Below are 19,687 nucleotides of genomic sequence, written 5' to 3' on the forward strand. Positions count from 1 at the left end.
CATCTCTCCCAGGGCCCAAGTTTTAGGTGTCTACGGAAAGCCTGTTGCAAAGCATGCTGATAATAAAGGAATGGGCCGTAACAGTGGAAACCATGCACCTTCAGTGCCTCTGCTTTCCTTAGACTTTCCTCTGTGGTCGTCTCGCTGACCGCTTCGCGCGTCTTCACTCCCTATTTTGTTCAGGCGGCACCTCAGGCAGCCCCGCGCCGCGGTGAGGGGCGGGGCAAGCCAGGGCGGGGCGGGGTCCTAGTTGGGCTGCGTCGCGCTCGGAGGCCGCACCGGCTAGCGTTTCTGTCCAGTGCCCAAGGCAGCTCTTTCTCGGAGAGCTCTTTGCCAGCTCCACGGGGACTGCTGTGCACGGATGGACCCGCCGGGACCCGGCGGGAAGCGGCCTGGCAGGCGGCGGCCCCGGCGGCATCAGCAGAGGCAGGACAGGGCCGAAACCGCGGGTCCCTGAGGCGCGCGTGACCTCCGGGCCCGGCGGCGGCACCATGATGCCGGGCGAGACCCACTCGGCGGCGCCCGGGACGGCGGCGGACCTCTCACGCTGTCAGGGCTGCGCCTCTCTGCAGCAGGTGCGGCACCTTCCTGGGGCCGAGGGGTCGGGGATGTGGCTTGGCCCGGCCGGCCGGGGCCGCGCGGGCTGCACTTCAGCGCTCTGCTCCTGCCTCCCGGCGGGAGCTCCCGCTAGCCTGGCTTCCCGCACCCTGTTCTACAGTTGTTTGGGGACGGCTTCCTTTGCTTTATGTCGGCTTGGACACCAGCATTTATTTACCGGGATGCGATGGTGGCGGGGGGAGAAGTGAGTGAGTTCTGGGGGCCCCTCTCCTTCCCTGTCCAACCTCGGGGCTCCCCAGGGCTGACTTTGAAAGCTGACGAGGGATAGGTGAAATGCTGAGAGTAGTTAAACTCTCTGGGGATAAGGTGTTTGACCGTCTGGCCCATCCTAAATAATCTGTTACTTGGAGGTAGGACCTTCTGTGACATGTCGGTTGTCTGGGTCATTAAGCTCCACGGCTTTGAGGAGGCATTTCAACTCGTATTTGATGTACCATCCTTAGGCTAATTGTTCAAGCAAACCAAGTAATTGATTAAGTCAAGTAACTTCATTTCGATTAAAGTAATTAAAGGCATGCAGAGACTGGAAGTAGCGGCGTTGGACTGTTTTTTGGTTCCAGGTATTATGGTGTAGCGGAAATAGTATCAAGTACGCATTTCCAGCCACTGGCCTAGCTGTCTTGATGTCGGGAGGGTCATTTAACTTATGAAGGCTGCCTTCAACGATGAAATGGAACTCACCACCGCAGTAGTACCTCATGTAGTTATCATTTACTCTACTTAGTGTTAGGCACTACGGACGTTGTGGTGAACAAAATAGGCGAGCCCTGCCCTGATAAGTAAGATGTACGTGTGCAAATAAAACTTTAGAGGGTTTTAAGTGTTAGGAAGAAAATAAAGTAGGATGTTGGAATGGTGGTTTTGTCTCTTGGCTGGGGGGGGGCAGGTAGGGTGCTTTTGAGGTGGTGACATTCAGAGGTTTGAATCATGAGAAGGAGCGGACTGTTCGAAAGGTGTGGGAAGAACTTTCTGGATAGAAGGATTAACAGGTGCAGAGGTGCCTGTGGTGGGCAGGAGCAGGGGTCTTTAATGAGCAGAACATGGTCTGGTTGGCAGGAGCATAGTGCTGAGGGGAGATGGTTGATCGGGTGACACCAGAAAGGAATGCAGTCTAGTTAGGCCACAAAGAGAAGCTTATTTTTTTATTTTAAGTGCAGTGTCTATGAACTGATTCTAAACACTTTAAGTGTTGGGGGCAGGGGAGGGAGGAAATGTGCTGGCATTCTGGGTAGGAGAACTAATTGTGAAATCCTTGTCTTGGTTGATCTGCGTTGTGTGGGTATCTTATGATGTGCTTTTCCCCTCTCTCAAACCCCCAGGAACGTGAGTAGAATTCTCCTGAATCTTTAATAAATTGTATTTATTTTTTTGAGCCGGTTTGTTCATTCAACAGATATCTATTGGTTACCTGCTGTGTTTTAGTCACTGCAATTACAGCAGTGGGAGAAAAAGACAATTCTTGACCTCCTGCAGCTTCCATTCTTGGGGATGGGGGACAAATAAATAAGTTACGTTAGAAGGTAATAAATACATTGGTGATAAATTGAGCAGAGATGGGGACCCAGGAAATGAATGGGTGAAGAAGGGGCCAGTGGCTGTTGGAATCTAAATAGGGAGTCTTGAGAAGTTTATATTTGGGCAAGGGGGATGAGAGAATGAGCTCTTGATATCTTGGGAGAAAAGCATTCCAGGCAATAGAAACGTCAGGTGTGGTGGCCTGAAGTAGGAAGACCAGTGAGGCTAGAGTGGAGTGAGTGCAGGGAGTCTGATATGATCAGAAAGGTAAGAGGAAGGCCTGATTGTGGGGGCCGTATAGATCATTGTAAGGGTTTGGGCTTGTCTGAATGAAATAGGGAGTCATTGGAGATTTGTACAGGAGAAAGAGAGAATTGTGCTTTTCAGTCATTGATCTGATCTTCCTATAAAAACCTAGTCTGCACATAGTAGTCCCCATCTTAGTTAAAAGTAGCAACTGTATCCTTCTGGTTGCTTAGGCCAGAAACTAGATGTCATCCCAATTTTAGTTAAAAGTAGCAACTGTTATCTTTCTGATTGCTTAGGCCAGAAACTAGGTGTCATCTGTGATGCCTCTCTTTTCTCTCACAACCTGTCTTCAACCCATCAGCTGATTCTGTTGGCTTTACCTTTATTTTATTCACCCACTTTCCACCATCTCCACTGCTTCCACCATGGTGTAAACTACTCTAATCTATGGCCTAGGGATTATTGTATTAGCTTCCCAGAGAGTCTCCTTCCTTTCACTCTTGCCACATTCCCACTGTTCTCAAAACAGCACTAGGAGTAATCCTACTATATCCGTAGATCCAAGCTCTGCAAACTTGTTCTGTAAGGGGCGAGATCATATTTAGGCTTTGGGGACTTGTTCACAACTATTCAGCTGTGCCGTTGTAGTGTAAAAGTAGCCTTAGATAGGAGGAGGGCCTTAGTGCGCAGTTCTTCTCCACGTGAGGACATGCCATTGCATTTGTGTTTTCTGTGGCTTGGAATTGGAATGCTTTTTTAGGGGAAAAGGGTGGTCAGTTGTGAGTTATGTTGACCTAAAAGAATAAAAAGGCAAAAATATAAAACAAAGAGTTTATTTAGTTCAAATTTTCGAACTGCAGCTTGGGAGAGACAGACTTAGGTTGCCCTGAATATGTGTTTTGTTCGGTAGCAGTTACAAACGGATTTTTAAAGGAAGAAAGGGAGAAATGGAGAGGCCGTTTCAGAAACATTGACCAAGAATTTACATTGATTCATTAAAGGAACATAAGCTACTAATTGGCTATACATTGCTCTTTGTGTCATAAATTCCAGGGACATTGTAAGAAGTGAATGAGGATCACTTTGTACAACTTACGATAACCTTTGGGTAATCTATACCTGATGGTGGCAGCTGAATGATAGTGTTAGGCTATTTAGCCTCTTTCCTGAATTGAACAGTTGTTTGTACCGAAGTCTTCCTTTCGTGTCTTTCTTCTCCCTACCCTTTTCTTTTTTTTCTTTAGTGGTTGAAGAGATCGCCTTTGCTAAGATTGCTTGATTCAGAAGTGTCTAGATTGACTGCATTTTATGCATTTTTTTTTTTTTTTTGTCTCACAAATCATATCATCTGTTTTCTCACCCTAATTGATTACAGTGATTTCTCCCTTCTCCCTGACCTATATAGCCCAACAATGTCCATGTGGGTTATAGAATTTTGGTAGTCACGTAAACCAATGTGGGTCCTTACTCTGGTGATATTGTGTGCAATTCAGCAAGTCTTAAGTTGTGTAGTTTTAAGTCAAGCTAATCAGACTGAATTAAGTAACTTTACTCTGGTGAAGGAATAGGTTCTTTTGCCCAGCTTCACAGCAGAACAAAACAACTGGACTCTCTTGGGAATCCAGATGATAGTTTGAAACACATGGTTATACTGTTCACTCATGTAACTAGATTAGATTCAGTCAGTTTGGTGTTTGGCTTCCTTGGGACAGATTTGAGCCTATTATTTACATAAACTTGTACTGGATTCTTACTTATGATTGCCAGTGATTTGAACTTGGTTGTTTGGAACTTGAAACATATTTTCCCCTAGACACATTGATTTATAAAGGTTTCTGTTACAAGGAATGCTCACAGAAATGTAATTCATTCACTTACCAAACACATTTATTGAGTACCGATGTATACATGATGCCATGCTGTGTTTTGGAGTACAGTCATGAACAGAAGAGGCATGGAGCTCATTCTACAGATGAGTGAAAAGGAAATCACAGTGTAAGTATAATGTAAGAAGAATTATGGTGGGGGGTATACAGGGTACTCTGGGAGTGCGTAAGAGGGACAACTGTACAGGACTTGTGTGACCTCTATGAAGTCTTCATAGAAAAAGTGAATCTAAATTGAGGTCTGAAGGATGATTTGCCGTTAACTAATAGGGAAGAGATGGTGGGAGAGTGTTGCAAGCAGAGGGAACAGCTTGTGCCAAGGCTTGGAGGGGAGAAAGCAGTTTATGATAGATGAAGCACAAAGGAAAAAGTAGGGCCACTGAAGTTGAGGCTGTAGGGCTGGACTTTGCCTTCCAAGACCCAGAGCCACTCAGCTTGTTTTGCCCCCTTGCTGCCATGTTCCAGTCCACACTACGCCAGAGGAAATCAGAGGGATCCTAATAGCCGAGGAGACACACTCATCTCAAATAAAGATCAACTGTGGACTTTGTTTTTTTAAAATAAGAGCAGTTAATAAAAAGTTAGCAAACAAGGGTAGGAAATTTGGTTTATCAGAGAGGAGTCAAGCTGAATGATTAGCCAAATCACCCCAAGGAAAGGAATAAATGTGATCAGTGTGATTTTTAAAAATAATTTATTTTGAAGTAATTTCAAATTTACAAGAAAGTTGTCAGAATAATACAAAGAGTTCTGGTATTCCCAAATTCTTGATATGCACACACATGCACTATATCTCCCCTACATGTTCTAGGGTATATTTCCTAGAAATATGAACAATTGGCAACATAATTGGCCTACAGCCCTCCATACCAAGATATTAACATCAGTGTGGCAGTTCTGTCCAATCCAAAGACCTATTCAGATTCTGCTTGCTGGCCCAGTAGTACCTTTTCTTTTCTGGTTCTAGGTCCTGTCAGGAATATGTGCTATATTTCATTGTCATGTCTCTTTGCCTCCTTCATTTAGTCTTTGTCTTTTGCATTTGTGAAAATTTAAACAGTAGACCTTTGCATTCCCCAGGGAACATTTGGCAAGGTCTGGAGATATTTTTGGTGGTCACACTGTTGTGAATCCCAAAACCACACCCAGTTTCAGTGATTTGCTAGGATTACTCATAGGACTCAGGGTATATACTCATGGGTGTGAATTATTACAGTGAAAGAATACAGAGCAAAATCAGCAAAGGGAAAAGACACATCAGGTGAAGTCCAGAGGAAACCAAGCAGGAGCTTCCAAGAGTCTCTTTCAGTGGAGTCACCCAGGACGTGATTCCCAAAAGGAAAGCAGGTTTTAGCATAAACCACATTGCGCAGTTTAGGCACAGTGAGCCACTCATCAGTTTGGGGAATGCTAGGAAGGAAACCTCCAGAAATCCGAGTCACCAAATGCCAGCCAGGGGCCTGCCTTGGGAGCTGACCTTTCTAAGGAGAGTGTTCTCAGGCCTGCTGTGTTACCTCTTTGCTGCATGCACTTCTTGGGGGGCAGGGCGAGAGCTGTGCCAGCTAGTAGAGGCCAGGGATGCCACCAAACATCCTGTCTTCCAGCACTAATGTCTAGTGCTGAGGCTGAGAAACTCTCCTCTCTCCTCTATATATTTATTTACTTTTTATGCAATCTACTTATCCCATTATCATCCACATATTTACTTACTTGCTATATTATCTATATATTTTACTTGTTTGCTTAATACAGCCATTTTCCCAACTGCACTGGCCTCTTCAGTCCACCTCCTTTCAGCCCCAAGTCCTACTGACTTGCTCCTTGCCAAGACTGTTCTGCTGCCCCCTCCTCACCCTGTGTACTCAGCCATTGTGTTGATTCTCCTTGCTCAGGAAAGGAAAGGGACATGTGCAGTAGTATTCACAGTGACATTCAGGAGGATAGTGTATGGATAAAACTAAAATAGTCTGCTATAGAAAAGGAGTAACAAAAAGTCTTGAGTAAGAGAATGGGCTGCTTTGGGAATTGAGGAAATAGCTTGAGGAAATCACCCAGAGGGCATAGAAAAACAAAATATTGTAATTAGGAATGAAAAGAGAGAATTGAGAATAAATCTCAGCTTTTTAAGAGACAATATAATAGAAGTTCCAGAAGAGGAGAGCAGGATTGCTGGAAGAAAAGCAATAACAAAGACACAGCATGGTAGCATTTCCTGGAGAGGAAACGCTTGAGTCTCACTTCCTTTAGAACCTGTACGTGCATGAATGAATGTGGCTCAGAAAGGGACCCTAAGTGACCCCCCCCCCACCCAGGCACGCCTGCAGAACTTTCACAGTTCTAAGGTTCGTTGTTTAGAGACCTTGGTTTCAACCACATAAATAGTATTTGAACCTGACTGGTTTTTAAAATATTTTTATGTAATAAAAAGTGAAGGTCCTTGTCCAACCTTCCTTGTGGGTCATCTGTGTGTCTCAGGTCACTTAAGTTAATGGGAAAGAAAGAACAGGGGGCCCAAGTCTGAGGTCATAAATAATAGAAAATAAAAGATCCCCCTTCTCCAGCGGGGGAACAGATGAGAGGATGGGAGGGCAGGATTGGGTGGGAATGGGCAGGGGTAGAACAGGAACCTCTACCCCCACCCCAGACCCTGGCCTTGCCCACTTTGAAACCCCTCCCATTCAAGGTGCTTGCCAGGAATTCCTCAGCTCCCCCTAGAGGAAAAGAGGGCTTAGGTTCTGGGACTGGTCTGAACTGCTGGGGAAGAAACAAAGATCACTTCTCCACTCATGGAGGTCTCAGGTCAGGGCCAGGAGAATCTTCAGTTCTCTGGGGAATGGTGGGGGGACCTGCTGGGAGGAATGAGATTGGAGAATCCAGTCATGGGCTTCTGTAAATGCAGGCATCTGGTCAGGCTGCTCCTCTTGGGGGTGTCTGATGTAGGGGTAGGGTGAGGGTGTGGAATCTGCGAGTGAAGACATCCTACTCTGGGGCCCCCCATGGCTTTGGGGTGGGTGCAGTAGCAGCACTTGGGTTGGGTTTGGAGCCCCAGTGTGAGGGGGCGGGGCTGCTGTGATTCCAGTTTGGACATGGTCCTGGGTAATATGGGCCATGTTGGTGAAGCCATGGGGCAGCTGCTGGTGGGCATGGGGGGCACACACAGTGGCTGGTTAGGGGAAGCTGCTCTGAGGGGATTGGGCAGAAGGTCCTGGTGACAGCATGCCTGTCGGGGCACTTGGGTGGAACAGGTTCTGTGCTGGCTGTCTGCGCAGGTGTGGGGCTCCCCCCTCCCCCCCACCTGAAGCTGAAAAGAAGTGCAGCAGGCTCCTGGTAGGTGTTGTGGGTGGCTGTGGCTGCGGCTGGTGGTCATGGAGCTGTGTGGTGTGGTGTGGTATGGGTGGGACTGGTGAATGGTGAACGGGCTGGGAATGGGCTGCTCCTTAGAAAGGCACCAAAGGAGGGTGGAAGCTGACATGCAGCCTGGCGACGGCTCCCTGATGTCAGCGTGCACAGGTTGCTTTGAAGCATGGGGCAGACACCAACTGAGAAGGGTAGTGAGCCAAGAGTTGCATCATGGCAGGCTGGCCTGGGAACTGCTGGGGGCTGTAGGTGATGAAGGAAGAATAAGGTGTGATGGCCACCAGAGATGGGAAAAAAAGAATGTTTTATTAGGATATTGCAGTATCTGATCAGAGTCAAGCTGACATGCAACCCAGCCTTAGGAAATAATGTTAGGCGGGGACTGCAGTGCTGTGGAATCAATGACTCTTTTTTATCCTTCCTTCTTTAATGCTATGTTTTGTGAGTTTAAGTTTTTACTTTTCTCAGAGTTATACATGAACATAGTTTAAAAAGACAGCTCGATATACGAGAGTGGTTAAGACAACCAGCAGCTTTCAGCCCACCCATTCCCCCCTTTCCAAGAGACAGTCATGTTTAGCTGCTTGCAGAGTGTATTTTATAATGAACTTTATAATTGTTAAATAATAGACTTGTATTGCTACTTCCTGCTTTTCCAGTTTTAGGTATTATTGGACGATTTCTGACTTTGGAAGGGGAGGAGTGGGCTCTTCCTGCCCTGTCCTCCACTGTACCTGAGCATCTCCCTCCTCTCCCCATCCTCTCAGTGTAGTTGTGATTTCAGTTAGATCAATATTTGTAGTGACATTATTATGACTTTATGTTATTGAGAGCTAAGCTCTGGTTTAAATTATTACTTTTCCTCTCCTCCATGGATTTTTGTTTTGCCTGATTAATGATTATATCCTTAATTCAGCTTTTCATCCTGAAAATGTTAATGAATGCTTACTGTATGTCAGGACTATATTGAACACTTTATATGGCCCATCCTGTTTTATCTGGCTAGCATGCCAGATGTTTACCTGCTCTTTGTTTCAGTTTTCCCATTTGTAATACTGGAAATAGTACTGAGGCAGACAGAGCTTAAGTAAATTTGCCCAGGATCACTCAGTCATAAAATGGTGTTGGAATTCAAATTCAGATATGTATGACTCTAGAGCCTGAGGGTTCATTAATGTCTCTGGCCTAGTACTTGACATTACAGAATGGCATCTGGAAGCAAAGTAGGGAAGATGGGATAGAGTAGCAAAGAACTGGAAAGAGAATGGGAAAAAAACAGGAAGAGTCACTTCTATTTAAAAAGTAATAATTTAAGAGAAGGAAAGAAACAAAAAAGAAACAACAAACACGATAATATCTTGAACTTTGAGAAGGAGAGAACAGAAATGTGATAATTAGAGGAGGCGAAGGAGGAGGGGAAGTTAGGGAGAAATTGGTCAGTGGACACAAAGAATGAGCACATTTTATAATGACGATTATGCCAGCTATCCTGATTTGATCATCACATATTGTACACAAATACTGATAGTCAACTCTGTACCCACAAATATGTATACTCGATGGTTTCAATAAAGCCATAAAAGTAAAACAATAAAAAAATAAATGCATGACAAAAAACAGCTACATTCACTTGCAGTTCTCTGCCAGTGAGGTGTAAATACCCTTTAATGCTTTCATTCCCACCAGACAGTTTTATCATTTTTTTCTCAAGGGAAAAAGTCCCTCCTGAGCCTTGGGACCTGCTCTAACCAGTGTGCAGCTGCCGTCCTAGGGCTCCCTCACCCGTGTGTCCTGCCCCACATGGTCCTCCCTCTTGCTTTCCTCCATTGTTTTGGTGGAGTGTGTTAACAAATCTCAGTGCCTCCCTGAGAAAGGATGTCTGGAAAGTAAGTTTGAGGAGACTGCACAGTTGAAAATATTTATTGTACAGAATTTTACCTTGGAATTAGATTTCCTTCAAAATTTTGATGGCTTGCTTTCTAGGTCTTCAATGTTGCTGTTGAAGTCTGAAGTCATGTTGATTTCAGATTCTTTGTATATGACTTGTTTCCTTTTATTTTTCCCTTGAGATCCTTCTAAGATCTTTGTTTTGTCTCTTGATGTTCTGAAATATTGTGCTGATGTTGTATGGTTTGATCATATTTGAATTCATATACTGAGCCCTTTCGATTTGGAAACTCGGCTACAGTTCTGGGAATTTTTCCTGAATATCAGTATTTCTTTGATTCTTTTCCTTATTCTGTCTCTGGCATTCTTATTGTTGGATGTGTGGGACCTCTTGCACTGACACTCTAATTATTTTTATTTTTCTTTCTCATGTCTGTTTTTGCTGTATTTTCTGAGACCTTTTTTCCAACTTTATGGTCAAATTTTGAGTCTTTTATTTCTGCTCTCCTGGTTTTAATTTAGCTGTAACAGCATTATTGAAATATAATTCACATATATAAAATTCATCCTTTTAATGTGTACAGTTCAGTGGTTTTAAGTATATTCACAGAGTTGTGCAGCCATCACCACTAATTGTAAAACATTTTCATCCCCCCCTCTCAAAGAAACTCCTTACTAATTAGCAATCATTCTCTGTCCCTTCCTCCAGTCCCTGGCAATCACTATTCTGCTTTCTGTCTATGGATTTGCCTATTATGGACAATTCATATGAATGGAATCATAGAATAGTGTCCTTTTGTGTCTGGCTTCTTTCACTTAGCATAATGTTTTCAAGGTTCATCCATGTTGTAGCATATATCATTCACTTTTTATTGTTAAGTTATATCCCATTGTATGGCTGTATGACATTTTGTTTATCCATTCTTCCTTTGATGGACATTTAGTTTATGTCCACTTTTTGGCTTGTGTGAATAATGCTGCTATAAATATTAGTGTACAAGTTCAGCATGGACATATGTTTTTGATTCTCTTGGTTATATACCTAGGAGTGGGACTGCTGAGTCATATGGTGATTATGTTTAACATGGACTGCCAAACTGTTTTCCCCAGTAACTGTACCTTTTCCACTCCCACCAGCAATATGTGAAGGTTCCAATTTTTCCACATCCTTGTCAGCACTTGTTATTGTCTGACTTTTTAATTTTAGCTGTCCTACTGGGTATTCATGTTTTTAATTTTAAGTTTTTTTTTTTTTTTTCCAATTTCTAAGAGCTCTGAATATTCCTTTTAAAAATGGCTTCTTGTTTTATGAATGTAACATCATTTATCTCAGATCATATTAATAAATATTTTTTTAGTTTTTTTCTAAGTTTTTGTTTACTTCAAGCTGCTTTTGCTTGTTTTGGTCTCCCTTTTTGACATTGCAGGTTTACGTCTTGTGTTCAGAAATCCTTGACTTTTCACATGTGTTGGGTAATATGCGGCCTACAAATTCTCAGTGTGTGGGGATTCTGGACTCTGTACTTCACTACAGGATAGTCGGGGTGGGCCATTTATTGACTGAAGAATATCTGGTGTCAATACCTTTAGATATTATCTGTAGGCTGGGTAGATTTTCTCAGCTTTTATTCTCCTGCTTAGTGGACAAAAGGACTGGTTGCCACCATTTGGGAGCTTAATGGGGAGAACAGGCAGCAAGTCTCAGGCCATTGTACTGAGGTTTACTTAATCCTTCTGCTTTTGGTACAGTATACGTGCCTCAAGTGTTCATGGTGTCCCTGTCAGAGACTTTCTTTTAAAAGCTAACATCTTTCTGCTGGATGGAGGAGGAGCAATTTCCCCCAGGCCTGGTGGAGAGCTGGGGATTTAAATTAAATGCTTATCAGAAACCTTGCAACTAGTGCTTATGTTAGGCTAGTGCTTATTTTAGATCCATCCCCTCTACGCCTTTCTCTCAGAAGAAGCCATGTCACTGGTTCTTAAGCTTGTTGAAATTTTGCAGTGTAAATTGAGTTGGTTTTCACCTTCCCCCACTGCTGGCTTTCTTGGATGCTACATCAGCGCACTGGAATCTGCTTTCCAATGTTTTTATCTTGTTCTCATTCTGATTTTGCCCTTTGGGAAACAAACAAACAAACAAACAAAAACCCTTTAAACTGTAGCTTTAGCTAGTTTTAGGAAGGGAATTAAAGCAGATGCACGTATCTATACTCTTTGCCCAGAAATCTGGATTAGGGCCCACTCTGATCTAGTATGACCTTATCTTAACCTAACATATCTGCAAAAACCTTGTTTCCAAATAAGGTTGTTCTGAAGGGCTGGGGATTAGGACTTCAGTTTGCCTTTGGGTGGGGATGATTCAACCCATAACAGATAGTGACCCAGCAATTCTGCATCCAAAAAACTATTATTCTTGCATAGAGGTATTTATTCATGGTTTACCTCCTCCTTATACTTTTTGAACAAGGAAAAGGTATCTAGTTTTATAAGCCATGTATAACACTGTTAGAAATATTGGACATAGTGCAAAAACAGTGTAGACATAACACTTATGAACATAGGTGAAAAAATAAAACAACCTAAGTAGGATATTGGGGAACTGAATCCAGCAGTTTAAATAGAGTTAACATACTATGTGATTATTTTTAATCACAGGAATGCAAGGCTGCTTCAACATTTGTTGTAATCCACTGCAATTAATAAATCAAAGGAGGAAAATACACAAACTAAATAGATCAGAAACTTATTGGTAAAGTTTAATATTCATACATGAAAAAAATCTTTTAGAAAACTATGTGTAGGAATTTCATAACCTGATTAAATGATATCAACTAAAAACTTGAGGCAGAGCAAACTTAATTCCAATTTAAGACAAGGTCACCTGTTATCACCCCTCCCATTCAACATTGTACTGAAGCCTTAGTAAATTCAGGAAGACCAGGGTAAAGAATGAAGTGTAAATATGAGTAAAGAGGGGATAAAACTATCATTATCAGTGGGCGTTATAACTATTTATATGAACATCCAAAAGCATCTGCACATACATTATTTAACATTGCTGGATTTACTTTGCAAATATAGTTATGCATCATTCAAAGACAGATACAATCTGAGAATACATCATTAGGTGATTTTGTCTTTATGTGGGCATCATAGAGCATACTTACACAAACCTAGGTGGTATAACCTGCACACATAGACCGTATGGTGTAGTCGTTATAGTCTTACGGGACCACCAATGTATATGCAGTCCTTTTTGACAGAAATGTTATTATGCAGCACATGATGTATTTTATTGAACTCTTTTGCATAGTGTTCATAAGCAACATTGTTATAAAATGAGCGTGTCTACTGTAATCAACAAAAATTAGTAATATTCCTGCACAGCCATAAGAACTAATTAGGAAATGTAATAGAAAGAACAATAACAATGTAAGGATAGCATTCCTGATAGTGATAGAAACAAAAGTTACCCTGGAAGAAAATCTAACCAAGGACATAGAAAACTTGCATAGAGTGAGTTAGGAGCATAAGGATTGGAAATAGACAAAATTATCTTTATATGTATTTTGATTTTATTATATGCTACCAAATGGCTCTTCAAATACTACCACCTATAGTATGAATTTTCTTTTCCTTGTATTCTTACCAATACTTTAATCTCAACCTAGTCTAGTGGATGAAAAGTAGATTTTTGTCATTTTAATTTGCATTTTCCTGATGCTAAAAAGGTAGAGTACCTTTTATGTTTATTGTCCATTCCAGATTCTTCATCTGTGAATTGATAGTTTGTGTCAGTTTTTCCTCTACTGATATACTCGCCTTCCTATAATTGATTTCTAAGAGTTATTAATACATTATAGATTGTCTCTTTTATATTTTATAAATACATTCCTTTAAGACTATCATATTTTTGTTACGGACTTTATGGTGTCCAGTGCCATGTAGAAGTTTAAAATTTTGCACTAGTTAAATATGTCAACAAACTTGTGTATTGGTGTAACATCTGAGAAATCCTTGTCTACCTTGAAATTGTGAAGGTATTATCTTGTATTTTGCCTGATGGTATTAAAATTTTATCACTGTCGTCTATGTGGAATTTATTTTGTATATAATAAAAGATAACTTTTAAATGTGGAAAGCCAAATACACTATTGCTGTTGAATAGTCTATTTGTTGCCTTTTTAATTTATAGTGTTTTCAGAGTCTCTACATATACTTCACATAAGAATAAATTTCAGAATAGTTATGGTTTACATACCAAAAAAGCATTAAAGTGCTAGAATAACATATACAGAATCCTTTTATTTTATCATTTTGCAGTAGGATAGAATCTTCTAAATATGATACCAGGAAACAAAGGTTTAAAAAAGACACATTAAAGTGGATGAATATTTAAAACTTCTGTATGCATGTGTGAGTATATTTCAGTGATCGATTTATAAAAGTGTGTATATATTTGTGACATTCGATGAGAGGTTACTGTCCCTCAAATATTACAGTTCAGAAGAAAACTGCAACCGCACCAGTGAACAACAGTATAAATAGGCTACTAATAAAAAAAGAAAAGATATGAATGTCCAGAAGTGATAAGGAAGAACTCTCAGTATTACTAATAAATGTTAATAAAAAGTATCTGTGAAATTATCAAAGATCACAACTGTCTCCAGCGTAGAGAGCTGGAGAGGTTGCTGGAAGCTGGAACTCCCCCACTCTGTGTGTCAGGGTGGGTGAACTCTGGAGGGTGGCATGCTGTTTGTTCAGTGTCAGCAGTAAACACATCAGTACTTATCTTGGCCCAGCAGTACCACGATTTGGACTTTATGCTATGGAAAAATATAAGTGTTTTACAAAGGAATAGGCAAGGCAATTCATTGTATGTTGTTGGTAACGACTGAAAAGGGCCTAAATGTCCTTCAATAGAGGATTGGTAAATTGAGAACATCCACCAAATGCATTTACATAAGAGGGCACTTCAGAAAGTTCATAGGAAAATAGAATTGAAAGACAATGTGAATCTTTTCATGAACTTTTTGAAGTTCCCTCATATGAAGTAATAGTTCTGAAAGGTAACAGAAAAATTAAGAGTAATTTTGACAGGTCATGGGGTTACAAGAAAACCTGTACTTTTTTACTTTAAATATTTTAATGTGTGAATTTTTTGTGTTAACAGATATGTTACATGTGTAACTGTAAAGAAAATGCAGATATTACCATCAAGGGAAAAGCTACTGTAACTGTCAAAGTCATTTGGATTATCTAAAAAAAGACTTTTGGGATAATTAGTGAAAATTGAGCACAGTCTGGATGATGTTATTGAATTATTCCTTGGGTATGAAAAGGCTATTGTTGTCATGTTTAAATAAGTTCTTATTTCTGAAGTATTTGCTGATGAAGAAAGGAGACATTAAAGGAAAGAAGTCAATTAAAAAAATCAGTTTGTTTTTAAATTTTAGGAATATTTGAATAGTGTAACTAATGATGTTTTCCCTTTCAAGTTGATAGCAATAATTTAGAGCCAAATTTGTGGTTGGTCCCTAAAGTATAATATAGATCTTTATAAAATGATTTTTTTTCTTAATCTTTGTCCCATCTTAATATTCCTGTTTGTTTCTCCCCCGTGCTATTTTCTTTGTCATTTCTTATAATTTATGTGTAGTCTTTTTGTGTAGTCTTAAATCCTTTTAGAAACAATGCATACTGAAGACTGATGATTAATAGTTCATCAGTGAACTGAAATAGTTAATATTTATTGAGCTCTGTGATTAAGCCCCACAGTAAAGTATCTTCACAACTACCTTGCTGTTAAAGGAGTGCTGTCATGCAGATGAAGAAAGAGGTTCAGGGAGATTATGGGCTGGAGATCACAAAGAATATTTATGTGTTTATTAACATGTTAAGTAATATGTCTATATGTTATAATATAAATTTTAGGAAATAATTACATTTACGGTAATTATATATAATAAATACATAAATAGCTGACTGTAGCCTTTTTTCTTTCAGAATTTAAATGAATATGTTGAAGCATTAATTACCTTGAAACAAAAAATTATCAATACAGAGTAAGTATATTTGCATGTGTTTGGCAGAACCTGGTAAACCTGACAAACTGGCTGAAGCAGGTGGTGGTTTTAGGCCCCTTGAGCTGAAATGAGAACTTGTGTTTCTCATTTGAGGCCTACATGGTTCTGATTATAATATAACTTCTTGTGAGTCCCATCAGAACTTTAACCTCTTGTTAGTGGTTCACAGGCCTTTGGGTTAGTAGGAAGTTGTTTTTATTAAACTGGAACTTTTTTTTTTTTTTTTTTTGAAGCTGTTTTCTATCTTAAACCTTCTTAGTTTTAGGGCTGAACTTCAGATTTCCTCACAATATTTTATAGCCATGGTATGAGATACAAGATATGTTTTTTAAAAATGTCTGTAATAATCTCATGAATTTATAGACCAAGATAGTACTTAAAGGGATTTTAAATTAAAAGCTTGTGTATCGATGCAATGCTTTTGAGGAATTTAAGGTGGTATAGCTTGTTAATTAAATAATTTAGCATAAATTTGTTTCAGGAAACTTAGGAAGAGGTTGCCTTGCATAGTTTGAAACATGATTTTAACATAGTATATTTTACAGATAAAATGTAACCTAATTCTTTTCTTTGTTGCAGTAATTTGTTAACAGAATATCAGAAGAAATGTGATGATATCCTTTTATTGGCTTTTTCTTTCGAATTTTGGAATTGTGTATAATCCTGAAGGAGATGTGAGAATCATTTTTCATAGATATCTTTTGGAAGGTAGTATTTATGGACTCAAGTAGGGAGTGCTTCTCCCATGCACAGTAAACAGCTATTTCTTTTATTCTTAATGCATAATTTAATGAAAAGTTTTTAAATGAGGAGATCTAGCAGGCTTTGTTTTTGTTACTGATTCTGATTTTGTCAAGGTCTCAAGCTTTTAAATCGGTAGGTTCTTCTCATTCATACTGAGGATGTGTGGCATATGCTCTTTAGGATTAGGAATAATGTGAAACTGAATATGATACTGATAACAAAAAAATCTGCTCTGACCAGATCAGCTAAATTATAGTACCTTCGGAGATCTGGGATATGTCAGTAGTAAGGTCCACCTGTCCTGGAGAACCTTATCATAAGTTTCCTTGGAAACAGACATGATGGCACCAGAAAGCCATAAAATAACCTGGAATGCTTCTTGTAACCCTTACCCTAGATTCCTGCATGTAGTAGGATGTAACCTAGCAACCATCCCAAAAGTATACATCATGTACAACCAATAGAATACCTGATCAGGGGCTGTCCTCTCTCTCTCTCTCCCCCTTTTTCTCCCCCTCCCTCCTCTGATTCTTCCTCCTTCTTGTAATTATAAAATGCTAAGCTCTGCTGGCCCTCTTCAGAGCGCATTTCTCAGGGCACCTCGACCTGTGTGTTTACCTCCTTGCAATTGTCATATTGGCTTAATGCTATGCTTTGTATGTTCATCCTCAGTTTTTTTTAGGTCAGCAATACTATTTGAATGTTATTTTTGAATCTGCAAAAAGTACACATTTAGAACATTCAAAATGTTGGGAAATCAACTTTTTTTAATTTTTGTGATTTGTAGAGAATTGATTTGTATATCTAAAATCATAGAAACAGTGTAGTTTTATATTCACAAAGCGGTTCTTATAGTTACCATTTGTTCAAAAAATGTTATTGAGCACCTGTAATGTAGTTAGCCTCTGGTTAAATATTTTCTCAGCAAGGGGGGAAAATGTATGTAATTGATCCTTCCATATCTTGTGATAACAGTTGCCTTGATTTAAATCTCACCCATAAAAATATTGTTTCTCCCATAAAAATAAACTTACATACAAGTGTACCTTTAGGGATTCACTGAGGTTCAGGTTCATCTTCAGTATTGAGACAGACTCTGCTGTTCAACCTGAGGCCTGCTTCAATATTATTTATGGCATACCTGAAATTGTATGTGATCACCAATTATTTATTTGTGCTGGTACCATCATAACTAATTTGTGTGATTAGAGTACTAAAATCAAGACATATTATTTAGATTTATTTTTAGTATCTGAATTTTTACATTCAAAAAAAGAGGCCATTGAAAATTTTCTCGTGCTTTATTGAAATTATCAGTCCTTTTAACTATAAATGCATGCTATTGCAAGAGTATAAATATCTTTATTTTGTTGCTAAAGCTGTGTAGAAACAATTATTACAACTACTTTTAGATAGCTAAATAGGGAAATAGATGGGCAGTTCATTCCAATATTAGGATAGTATGTGTTCATTATATCGTTTTTGGAGAAATGGTATAAGCTTTTTGAGGTAATTACGTGTGTAACCTAACTGGGAAATTGCTATTTTACTCTTCTAAAATTTGGCACAAAAATTTTAAAATAAAAATTACCAAAATATTTTTTCTAAATGGATACAACTTTGGATTATTCTTGAATTCCAGAAGTTTGTTCTGTGACATGATAAATACTGATTTTTTAAAAATACATTGAGCATTTTCCCCAAATATGTATTTGTTATACCTCAAGTATGCAGTAGTTTGCTCTACAACTTGAAATGCCAGTGTCACTGGTTTAATATGCCTTTTTTATATAATTTGGTTTCTTTTGCTAATAAATTAGCAATAGACTTTCTCATTTTTTTCAAGATGAGAAAGTTGTTTCTTAATAACTGCACTAGGATAATTCAGTACTATTTCAGCTCTTATCTGTGTAATTCTGACTTTCATTGTTTATTATCACCTCTTTCTGAAGGGCGGGGGGGTATATTTTATTTCATCAGATATTTTTTGAAATTTTCTATTCTGCAAAGACTACTGTAATTTAGGATGAATAAAATATAGTTCTTCACCTTGAGAAGGTTACATTCTAATAAAGGAGAATGCAGACATATGTTTTGCAAACATGCATATGCTATATTGTGATATAAATACAGGAATTCATAGGAAATAAAACTTAGAATTTTTTGCTATATTAGAATATTTTACTGGCAATGTGAGATGAGAAAATAAGGTTATCAAATTGTATAAATTGTAAAAATGAGGGCTTATGTAAATTTTATTGTCTTTGTATTTTCTAATTACTAGTTGGTTACATGTAGTTTTTGTAAGTACATGTGTCTTGTTCACTATAATTATTCTCTGGACTATTTGAGAATTGAAGGACAGGTTCTTTGGGGATTTTGATATATGTACAAATCAAGGTGTTTTCTATTGCGTATTGCTTTGTCTTTATTCTTGTAGTTTAATTATAATCAGTCATATATTTATTTAAAGTCCTATGTTTTTATTTAGAGAAATAGATATTTCAACTTTTGATACATGTTTTGATAAATGGGAATACTAAGTAAAAAGGCATCACTTTGTCCTGGATGGGACTCTGAGTATTGTTTTTTAGGATTTATGATCTTACCTGTACGTGCATTGAACACAGATTATTAAAGATAACTGTAAAGTGAGTTTTGTCCCCAGACAAGTATCAGAAGAAAAAATTCTCAGAGTTTTCTTTAACAGGTTTTACAGCTGCAGTTTGCAAGAAGGTGAGCCAGCCTGTTGTCATAGTTGATAATACCATCTGTTTGCAAGTAGTTGATTTGGGATAGTCATTTATCAGACCAAATTTTTAAACAAATTTGAAGAAAATGTACCTAGCATTGACCCATAAGATAGAATGTTGCTTTGATGCTCATAATAAAAAGTCTTGCATTTTTCTATTAAGTTGTTCAAATGAATTTATTTCTAAGGTCTTACAGCCTGCCGTTTCACTTTTCAGTGACTTGTGCTGATTACGTTGCTACTGAGATAAAGCTTATTACTCTCAAATTAGTATTGTCCTCATAAATTGTATTATTTAATGTAGTTGTTTATCTTGTGTTATTCTGAACAGTTTAAAATAGTCCTACTTAAAATTTTAGCAATGTTTCATATCCTGGTTACATTTATCACTTAGAAGAAGGCAAAACATCGCTATAAACTGAGTTACCAAATTGCCTATTACTTAATTTGAATAAATGAGGCTGAGTTCAAGATTGGAAGAGCCAAGTTGTTTGGCAAATTGTCCTCTAATGTATTCTCCAGCACATTTAGAATCTATTGTACTTATTTCTCAAGTTAATTTTTGGTATACTTCATCAAAAATAAACCACTGT

The 19,687-nt window shown here is 39.0% G+C and overlaps 1 protein-coding gene across 1 annotated transcript in view; it reads left to right on the plus strand.

Annotated features, from left to right (window-relative positions):
* Positions 1–279: 279 nt before the first annotated feature.
* Positions 280–19,687, plus strand: part of ICE1 (interactor of little elongation complex ELL subunit 1) — a 65,409-nt gene continuing 46,001 nt past the window's right edge. Inside the window, exons 1-4 of the mRNA XM_063086276.1 lie at positions 280–575; positions 15,519–15,577; positions 16,178–16,212; positions 19,060–19,078. Coding sequence (XP_062942346.1) covers positions 492–575; positions 15,519–15,577; positions 16,178–16,212; positions 19,060–19,078 — 197 coding nt within the window. The 5' untranslated portion in view covers positions 280–491. The remainder of the gene's footprint in view (positions 576–15,518; positions 15,578–16,177; positions 16,213–19,059; positions 19,079–19,687) is intronic.

The sequence above is a fragment of the Cynocephalus volans genome, chromosome 2, assembly GCF_027409185.1.
Source record: "Cynocephalus volans isolate mCynVol1 chromosome 2, mCynVol1.pri, whole genome shotgun sequence".
Classification (NCBI taxonomy): Eukaryota; Metazoa; Chordata; class Mammalia; order Dermoptera; family Cynocephalidae; genus Cynocephalus; species Cynocephalus volans.